The sequence below is a fragment of the Triticum dicoccoides genome, chromosome 5A (genome assembly GCF_002162155.2).
Source record: "Triticum dicoccoides isolate Atlit2015 ecotype Zavitan chromosome 5A, WEW_v2.0, whole genome shotgun sequence".
Taxonomy (NCBI): Eukaryota; Viridiplantae; Streptophyta; class Magnoliopsida; order Poales; family Poaceae; genus Triticum; species Triticum dicoccoides.
The window spans coordinates 693,331,712-693,342,002 of NC_041388.1; the positions used below are offsets into that span (position 1 = coordinate 693,331,712).

Consider the following 10,291-nt stretch of genomic DNA (forward strand, 5'->3'; position numbering starts at 1 on the left):
CGACGCTCCGGTCCGAGGAGCGGTGGCGGTGGAGCTTGAACATCCCGCCCGCCGCGCCGACGACCCCCGGCCGAGGCCGAAACCGGTCGTCGATACGGCAGGTGGCGCTGTGCGTAGGACCACCCGGAGCAGATTCGGCGGGAGCTCCTCCTCCAACTCCTGGTACTGCTACCTGCTGGCTAGTGTGCTCCCGGGCGGTACCGGAGCAGCAGGGGGGCGGAAATCATTGCGCCGCGCCGCGGAGGAGGAGGGGGGAGAGAGAGGGGGGAAGGAGGAGGAGGAGAAGGGGAATCTTAATTAGGGAGCCGGCGGAACTGCACAAAAAGAAAAAGATCCGAGCCGAGCCGAGCGCGTTAATCAGATGTTGCGAGATTTCTAAGGCGACTCTGCTTGTCCATTTCCATTTGCTCCACCGGACGACGGTGAGAAGCGGTTAAAAGACAGCAATAGAATAATGGAGGGGGAGGAGGAGAGGTAGGGTGGTTGACCGGTGGGGCCTCTTCACTTTCTCTCCCGGCATAGTGCTGCCCGCCTACCCGGCCGGCTATTCTCTCCTCCAGCACACTGCGGCTGGCTTTGCGTTTTTACACACTCTCTCTCACTCTGCTAATTACCGCTGCTAGTGCTAACAGAAGTAACATGGATTTGGATGAGGGTTTCTTTAGACCCGAATATCCAGCAAACGTCAGACTTTCAAGCATGACAAATCCAACGCTTTTATGGCAAATTATGTTTGCTGAGGATGTCAAATTTAGTTAGCCAGTAGTATGGTAAATTTGCCTCGGTCTGTTTAATTTGATAGGAAGTTGTCCTTCTTCCAAAATAAATTTTGTCATCATCACGTCAATATAAATTGCCATGAAAATGCCACCAAAGTCTTATTTCTCCTACATTCATCGATGGCGCGTCGTGAGCAATCCTCGTTGTCTCTCCGTCTCAACAAAGCAAATTTTTAAACCCAAGAACTTGTAGAAACAATGGCCAATAAATCGTCGATTTAGACTAGAAGGCGTCGATAGCTGTGATCCGCATAGCAAGCCGCATAGAAGATAATGTTGATAAGGACCCGCGGAACTCTTTAGTTTCGACCAAATGAAGTTGAGGAACACAAATCTCACACGTTCCTCGATGAGGCGAATGCTAAGCCACCCTTAATCGATTGAACTTGGAGCCGGAGGACTTAGATGCACAACCACGTTGTCCGCCGCATAGGACGGCGCTACCAAGACAACCCTGAAAACAAAAAAGCCAGACCAAAGAATCAGATCGAAGGACACATCATCCTCACACACCTCTCGACGATGCGAAAAAGAATCGTCGGACCGTGGACGGGCGGGGAATACGTTATTCCACGTCGGCGGGGGGGTATCATCGTCTCATCACCGTTGTTTGAAGACAATACCTAACTTTATTTCTAGCCCTACCACCATCAGAGTGAAGCCATGGGTTCCCGCCCTCTCCTGTGACGGGGCCGACAAACGAAGTTAAAGTGGGTTTGCGGTCCTGATGGGTTGGATCAACAATCGTTCCAAATTCCCAATGAAAAACCTTTGAATCAAAGGGGCCCTTAAAGTGGGCCTTGTAAAAATGCGACTACTGCTACTTAGTCAATTAAAGATATCAATTGACAATTATATTAATAAGTTCTTTTTGCGGGTACTAGTAAATGCGTAGGTGCAATGCACGTTAGTATTTAGGTAATATATAAATTACATGTGGATATTAGGTATGCTATTATTTGTGTATTAATTCTATGATTAGTGCAATATTTGGCACGATATTAATTGCATGTTAAACACGTTGAACGCTCGCCATTAGAGCAATCTAGGTCGTTGGATTGACTTAGTTTGATGGTTGAGATCAGTTGGATCTGCCCCTTTGGTTCTTTTTATATTGTATAGATATAGATATAGATTAATTCTGTGATTAGTGCAATATTTGGCATGATATTAATTGTATGTTAAACACGTTGAACGCTCGCCATTAGAGCAGTCTAGGTCGTTGGATTGACTTAGTTTGATGGCCGAGATTAATTGGATCTGCCTCCAAGATATAGATATAGATATAGATATTATTAAAATGTTTTACTTGCAGCAATTGCGATGCACCTCAACTAAAAACGAATTGCAACGCACCTGATATTTAGGCTTAGGAACTTGATGTGTTTGAGCCATTGGTTGTGTGGTGTGACTCTGTCTATGCACAACACGTAGTAGTAAAATCTGTGACTGCTGCCGTGTGTACGTACCCTTCAGAAAATAAATACGTGTGTACGTACGCACTACCCACGCCCGCGTGGTGCGAGGATGAGGACGGGGGGTTGGTGAGCGGGCCTGCATGCGTGGCGTGACGTTAACTTGTTTTTTCATTATCATAGTACTCCCTCCGTTCCAAATTACTCCCTCCTTTCCTAAATATTTAGAAACGGAGGGAGTACTTGTCGCAGAAATGGATATATCTAAAACTAAAATATAATTAGATACATTCATACCTGCGACAAGTAATTCGGAACGGAGGAAGTGTTATTTTGATGGGAAAACTTGTTTTTTCTTTCAAGTACAGATAGAAATGGCGTAACGTTAAGTGGATCGTTCGCTAATGCAGTGGATATGATGAACGGCAGGCAAATAGCAGTCCTGGACGCTGGAGGAACAGATGGAACTCTGCGCTCCCAAGGAATCACCTGGCCGGCTCCGTGATGTTTTTTTGCTTTGTCCCGTGCGTCTGTACTGCATGTCTCGACGTGCGGTTTAGGAGGTTGTCGTTTGTGCTGTCTGTCTGGCTCTCTACCGTCCACACCGCACACCACCACCGCCTGCCGGCGCTTGTTAATCAATCCCCTAACTAAGTGGTTGATTAAATATTCTCTCTGTAAAAAAAATATAAAAATGTTTAGATCACTATTTTAGTGATTTAAATGTTTTTATATTTTTTTATAGAGAGAGTACAAATTAATTAGCATGCGCGAGTAATAACCTCAGCTCATACTGCCAACTGCCAAGTGTGGCAAACCTTTTTTCGCTGTCGCGTGATTATCCTCGATCTCTCCTTGGTGTGTGCGTTGCAGCTGCCCCGTAGTATTATTTCCTCCGTTTCAAAATAGATGACTCAATTTTAATGGAGGGATTAGAGCAACTCCAATGGGGCAACCCAAACGGACGGCGCATTTGTCCGTTTTTGTCCGTTTGGTCGGCCGGCCGCCCGGCGTCTGCCCAGTTTTGCATTTGGGTCGGTAATGCGCCCAACGCGCTGACCCATTTCATGTCCGCATTCAACTTTTGAATTAAAAAAAAGGCCCGCGGCCGATCATGCCAGCGGCCATGTCTCATGTCGGCACCATGCCAGCACCGGCATACAATGCCGGCTTCAGAAAATACCACAGTTCCTGCTGGCGCACTCGCTCGCCAGCCGGCCGGCACACATGCCAGCACGCAAAAAATGGTGGGACTAGGAGTTCGACCACGCCACCGCGGCTCCCGTGGTCATACCCGCACACCTGCCGGCATACAAAAAGATGGCCCTCGACGCCATAGATCAGTCGTCCTGGAACTTGAGCATGTCGGCCTGCATCTTCTCGAACCACGGCCTTTTCCTTGGCGACAAGGCGTTGAGATCCACCTTCATGATCTCCACCCCGGTCATCATGCTTGCAAGAGCCACTTCTTACGCCTTTGTCTTGGCGTTGGCGGCCTCGATCTCTAGCATCTTCGCTTGCTTCTTGGCCTCGAGCTCGAACATCTTGGCTTGCTTCTCGATGTCAAGGTCAAGCCTCCTTCTTTGGATCTCCATGAAAGCGCTCATTTGCTCTTCTTTGAAACGCCGGCGCTCCCTCGTTACAGCGGCGACGCGGGCGTTGGTGAACTCCTGTTGCGCGGCGGCGGCCTGCGCAGCGGCCTCATCCCTCGCGTCCGCGGCGTGCCTCCGGCCCTTCCTCTTGGCCGACTCCCTTGACCGCTGTTCGGGCGTCAGCGCCTTCTTTGGCTTGGTCGCCGCGGCGGTCTTGCGCGGGGCACGAGGCTTGCCTTTCTCGGAGGGGGCGACGACGCCGGACGAGGCGAGGAAGGCGAGGCCGGCGGCGGCGTCGAGGTCGAGGTCGATGGCGTCCTCCATCGCTGGTTTGGGGGCGAGGGGCGCGCGCTGGCGGGAGCGTTTTTGGGAAAATGGGGGAAATGGTTGTGGTTGGTACCGACAGGCGGGCCCGGGGAGAGGAGTAGGCGCGCGCGCGTCCGTCTCGTGTCCGCGCCGACGCAAATCCGGCTCAAAAATGGGCCTGAAATGGGTCGCCCGCGGACGAAAAACGAACGCACGTCCGTTTGGATCGGCGCGTTGGGCCGTCACTTTTGTCCACGCCGACCTAAACGGACGCGGGCGAACGAACATTGGAGTTGCTCTTAGTAAAAATAGGAAATCTCTTCCTTTTCCTCCCCTTCCTTCTTTTGTCCCGATCAACAATTTTTTTCAGGCTTTTTTTTATACATAATTTTTTCAGGCTCCTAATTCAGTTTTCACAACAAAGAACGGCTGTGGTGGCGGATCAAATCAAAATCGCAGGGCATGCACGTGTACGAAGCAAGCATGCAGCCAAGTGCACGTGTACGTGCTTGTTTTTGTTGTTAGGGGAAAAGACAATGTGTACTAGCACGGGCGGACCACTGTTTACTTTATCAACATAATATTATGTACGTACTTATAAATACCAGTATCTACTACTTTTCTTTATGGTCGACCGGTTCGGTTGGAGCCTTTATGCTTTTGCAAAAGGCTAGCTTCTTTATTTCTCTCCTGTACGATGAATGAAATTCTGAGCCTGCCCGGCTCCATCGCTTTTCATCACGGTGTACATGCATGCATATGATTAAGCTAGCTGCTTCCATCGATTTAAATTTAATTTGATTGATCAGTTAGGCGCGTCCCTTCCTTTTGGCGACAGGCTAATTACTTACTGCGTGGTCTTTTGAAGATGATTGATAGTTTGTGAGATGATGATGGTCTGATGATGATCAGGACGATCAGCTGATAAGCAAGTCGTCGTTAGCGGGCGGGCGAGGTCTATAATGCATGGCTGAGATGTGAGATGGCACATGCGTTTGCCGCTCAATTTCCTCTTGAGCTGCCCAGCTGCTGTTGGAGTGTCCCCGTCAGCCAACACAAGCGTACGTCCGTCAACCCATCCATGATACTATATCCGGAGTTGCTTCGTCAAGTCACAGACTGATAGACACATTACATAGACTAGTTGGATGCCCGTGCGTTGCCACGAGATAAAAATATATTTTTAGACGGAATAAAATACTCCCTCTATTCCTATGCATAGGGCCTAATGTGTTTGTCGAGGCTAACGTTGACCACATGTTAAAGCAATAATATATGGTAATATATGACAGCAAATTACACAAAGCATACCGTCAAATTTGTATTTGAAACGAGTTTTCAATGATATAATTTTCATATTATACATCTCATATACTATTAACCTTATCAATAGTCAAAGCAGACTCGAAAAACACATTAGGCCCTGTATATATGGATGGAGGGAGTATGTTTTTTCTGAGAATAGAACATGCGTTGCTACTTTTCAAATGATGATATTTGAACGATAATTGCAACCAACAAAGGTATTCGACAGGAGTTTCTTCAATTCGTGAAAGCAAGCATCATAGACAGGAGTTTCTTCAATTCGTGAATGCAAGCATCATCGAAATGTCGTCTTCAGATTAAGACTCGGTCAGAAATAGTAATTTCCTCATTTCATATTCTCACAAATATTTTTATTCAAGTCATGCGTCTCCTCGATCATTTATCTCAGGTACCGGATCGTCTTCAATTCAAATATTTCCATATACCCCGCACTCAACACTCAATGTAATGCGAGAATAATCACCTTCTCCATCTTCTCTTACACCTCCTACTCCACATGTGACACCCCACATTGCTGCTGTTGAAATGGAAGACGATCAATAGTTGTCTTGATTAGATCCACCTAAGCAGCACCACAACAGATCCACCCAAACAACTTTATTATATTTGTTTGCAGCTGGCATGTAGCCTGATTTTTGGAGCGTCTGCACTGTAGTTGGAAGCGTGTATCATCTAACAAAAAGCCAATGAATCACAAAGTAAAAAATTGAATTCTAGAAGAAATATAACTGGGAAACTGATTGAAAAATAAAGACTATTCTAGTTACATTGCTTTGTGTATGGCAAGCTCAAGCTATTTGATCTCTCAGTGATTGGACCAAAAGAGCCTCTGTCGATCACTACCATATGAAATGCAAAAAAACTTATTAAACCATCTGATCCATGACTGATTGATTGACTATATGATTCAAAATTAAAAATACTGGAAGCACTATGACCCTGCAGCCTAGCAGGATGAACATCATAAAGTAATTTTGAACCCCATAGAAGGCATGCAGAGCTAGTCACCGAGCATCCATCATCTCCAAGGTTTTGACGTAAATGTCCAAAAGTTACACCCTCCGGTACTGTATGTTGCTTCAAGAAGTTGAGATTGTACCTCCAGATGAAATGAGCATATACTGAAATACTAATATATTGTAAGTTTATAACCCACAGATTAACATTAGAAAATTGTAGCCTATTGCATCACAAATCATGATATTGGTATATACATTTGTATAAGGAAAAAGGAAAATGAACTGCCATATTTATGCAGAAGGAAAATAATCATGCTCGCATAAAAAGAGATGTAATTGCATAAATAAGACACCTATTGTAGCATAACTAACTGTTAAGTTTGGATATGATAGAGAATAAAATTGCCAAATATGGGAGAGGGAGGACGACCGCAATAATGAGATGAGGGCGATGGTCGATTGTGGGGTCAATCTGGTGAGGGTTCGGTACTGCCAGCGGTAAGCCCATGAGGCAGCTGTGGTGATCGTGGAGCCCATCGGGCCCATGCGCAGCTGCAGGATTTGGAGAGCGAGTGGCCGGCTGGCCGCTACGACACTACCAGAGCACTTCGTGGTCAATACTAAAGCAACCTCTTCCTCTTGCCCAAGCATACTACCTCCTAACCTCATCCTCCCAAATCATTTTTCCACGAAATTTTACAAGGGCACAGATGATTCGGATATTTATATGTATAGTGTTTCTAAAACTGTTTGACATTTGGAAAATTATTATTCCACGCGGGTGCACCTATGAATTACTCCTATGCAACTTGCTAGTTTTCTTCACCATCCAATTACATTAAAACTGAATCCGGTCAGAAAAAAGAAACAAGCTCAGTAAACTGAATGCAGTGTGCATCAACATAATAACTCATTAATATATAGCTCTGTGACCGGCAGAAACATTGGCTTTCAATAATGAAAATAGAGTATGTTTAACAGTCATTTACATGTTTATTTCGTTGTAGTGGCAACCCAATGGGAGAACTTTGCATACTTAGACATTCAACTCACACTTTTTAACCAAAGTACATTTAATTCACTGAATAAAAAGGAAATAATTGACGAAACAAATGCAGTGGTTAGTTACCTGAAGTATACTACGCATACCTCAATGTGTTTCTCAACAGATTGTGTCACACATTTAGTAGTGAAAAATATAGATTGCAATGCACCCCTCTTTTTGTCCTCCATGACAACTTGATCTGCATGAAAGCAGCCAAATTCAGAACAAACAAAGGATACATAAAAAGACATATACAATATCTGGAACAAGGCACCGTGCTACAACAAAGATGAACAAGTCCCCGTCTGCCAAACAACAATAAATCCTTTGGTCAAATTTGTATTAATTACATCCACGATGTGACGTTGTCTCCTGCTATTGATCCTAGTCACAGGCCTGCACTCAGTCCTAGCCTCCTTCATGCTGTGGTTAAGAGAGGAAAAACAAGTGAGAGAAAGAGGGTATGGGAGAGATGGGGTTATGTCCTAAATCAATCAATATCTATGTGTAAGTGTTAATTTACCCTCCCATAGTTCAGAATCAGGGCTCGTATCTGTTTGATTTTAGGTAGATTACATTTTAAAATGGAGTGATTTGATCCAAATCTTTTTACACCGGCCGAGCTATCATCTTGGAACAGAAGTAATTTTTCTTCCATCCTGAGGTTTGACAAGACCATGCTCCCCTAAGACATGTGTGCACTGGTTTTTGTTGATTTCAGTTTCAGGAAGGATGTAGATGGCAGTCCCCCTTTTTATGTAGTTTTTCCGTTGCTTAGAACTGAATCAACTGATGCTTGCATTTGTTACTGTTCTGCTCAGCCTGTTGGTCAAATGTCTGCATGACGTCTTTCTATCATCTCTATAAATATTGTTAATGTGTGAGAGGGAGAGATGTTGTCTGTTCTCGTGTGGCCTCCAAATATGTGCTCCCTCCAGATGAGATACATCACATAATTTACTCGTTCTAGTTGGTACATTAACAAATCTACACAAAGCGATCAAGCAAGTGTAATTCCTACACTGATCTACATTTTCTAATTGCTCCCAATCCCCAACCTAGATGAAGCAACAAAAAAATAAAGAAAGGAGAGCGGGATTTAGGATTGAGAAATACTGTGTCCTGCTGCTAGACCGCATGGCCTCGTGCTTGCTTCTTCACATCTATGACCTGCAGGCTGCAGCGCACCAACGTTGCTGGCTTCTTCACCACCAAGCCTAGAAGAGAACCTGCATCTGAACAAACAAAACAACCGCCATGTCTGGAATCTGCATGACTCGAGAGGAAGGGACAATAACTCTAATGAGGAGAATAGAAAGAAAAAAAACGCTATTTCTGCACACCTTCAATGGCGGTGGTGGTGAACTGGTAATCCACTGAATCAGCATCGAAGCAATGAGGGGTTACTTCACATGAACTGTGTACGCATCTGGTAACACTACCTCGTCTTCTATGCGGATGGTGGCACATAGGCTGGTGCCAACGTTCTTCATACATGAGCCTTTCTTCTCTAATGGCATGCCGCACGCATGCACCACTTCTGATGGGTCTCCTCGCCTGTAGGATGAAAAGAGACCTTGTCATCACAGATTGAGGAGCGGCGGTGAAAAAAGAGAGGAGGTCAAGAGAGGAACGACAAGGGGAGGGGCAAACCGTCATCAGTAGCCATCCTTAAGAGTCCTCACCGGCGACGGGTGGAGAGGAGGCATTGGCTGCGCTCATACCACCCTGTGCAGGCTCTGTGCTGGTCCCGGACGCGGCGCATCACGGGCACGGCGAAAGGCCCATGGATGGGGCGACAGACAATCGACAGGGAGGAGGATTGGGTAGAGGAGAGCGCCCTTGGGCGCGGGACGACGCGAAGACTGTAGGGCAGAACCGCGGAAGCGGGTCGATTTCTCTTGGCCACTCGGGAGAGACGGCCATGGACGTTGGGCGGCGACGGGGTCGGGGTGATTGGATCGATTTCTCTTGCCTCTCGGGAGAGACGGCCATTGGGGCGACGGGGTCGGGGTGATTGGATCGTGGGGACGTGCGGTCGTGGGCTCGTGGCTGTTCTTTTTTCTGTCGCCTTTTTTCTTTAAGCAGGGGAGAGACCGTAGGAAGAACGTGGGAGGTCGAACCATCACGACGTTCGATCCTCTAGAGATTTGCGCATGCACTAGTGAAGGCGTGCAGCTGAACCATGCAGGATGCGTTGGCGTTGCGTACAATGATAGTACTAGCTACCACTCGATTATTCTTATACAAGTACGCAATACTATAGACCGAACAGTACGCCAAAAGCAACAACGTATTGTTTTTTATTAATCAGAAGAGCAAAGAGAGAAAAATACAATAAAAACAACAAGTCCTTCTATAAAACCAATACTGTCATTCGGTGGGCCCAAGGGCAACCAGAGCCACGTTAGTAATTGTGGCCCATCCAGAGAAAAATATGGCGAAACAAAAAGGAAACGACGCCTGAGAGATTCGAACTCTCGCGGGGAAACCCCATGTACTTAGCAGGCACACGCCTTAACCACTCGGCCAAAGCGTCGCTTGATGACCTTTCTCCGAATGGAATGCTCTCATACACACGCAACGATGCAAAGCACATGAAAGAGGGAGAGAGAGAGATATAGGTTGGTTGGAGGAAGCATGCACACCAGATGCCAACATCTGAAACCCAATGTCGCGAGTACTCCTACTTTCCTAACTTTTATTGCAAATTTTTGTAGGTAGCTTCCCAAGTTGACTGCTTGGTGTCCAGCTTTCCTAACAACTTGTTTACCTTTGGGCTTTGGGCAGTACTGTCCCATAAAGCCATATATAACCAGTTCTCTCTCAGGCCACTTGTACAAAACCATGGATTCCAAGCACTACTAGT

General features: G+C 46.2%; 1 protein-coding gene and 1 non-coding gene across 9 annotated transcripts; both read right to left on the reverse strand.

The window, feature by feature from the left end:
• Positions 1 to 5,721: 5,721 nt before the first annotated feature.
• Positions 5,722 to 9,493, reverse strand: LOC119304235. Of its 8 annotated transcripts, none has more exons than XR_005148183.1 (6): positions 9,076 to 9,487; positions 8,766 to 8,979; positions 8,539 to 8,657; positions 7,773 to 7,845; positions 7,527 to 7,621; positions 5,722 to 6,539 (listed from the first exon to the last, which is right to left on the reverse strand). XR_005148183.1 is itself a non-coding variant. In XM_037581404.1 (6 exons), exons 2-6 carry the CDS (start codon positions 8,808 to 8,810, stop codon positions 5,981 to 5,983), a joined length of 777 nt encoding a protein of 258 aa, XP_037437301.1. In that variant the 5' UTR covers positions 8,811 to 8,979; positions 9,076 to 9,491; the 3' UTR covers positions 5,722 to 5,980. The 8 variants fall into 8 exon arrangements, 1 of the variants encoding a protein (XP_037437301.1); XR_005148179.1 differs by having other exon boundaries at positions 7,507 to 7,621; positions 9,076 to 9,486; XM_037581404.1 differs by lacking the exon at positions 7,773 to 7,845 and having other exon boundaries at positions 5,722 to 6,090; positions 6,186 to 6,547; positions 7,507 to 7,621; positions 8,539 to 8,683; positions 9,076 to 9,491.
• Positions 9,494 to 9,879: 386 nt separating this feature from the next.
• Positions 9,880 to 9,961, reverse strand: TRNAS-GCU. Its single transcript has one exon. It is a non-coding gene; the product is annotated as a tRNA-Ser (tRNA).
• Between the last annotated feature and the right edge of the window lie 330 nt (positions 9,962 to 10,291).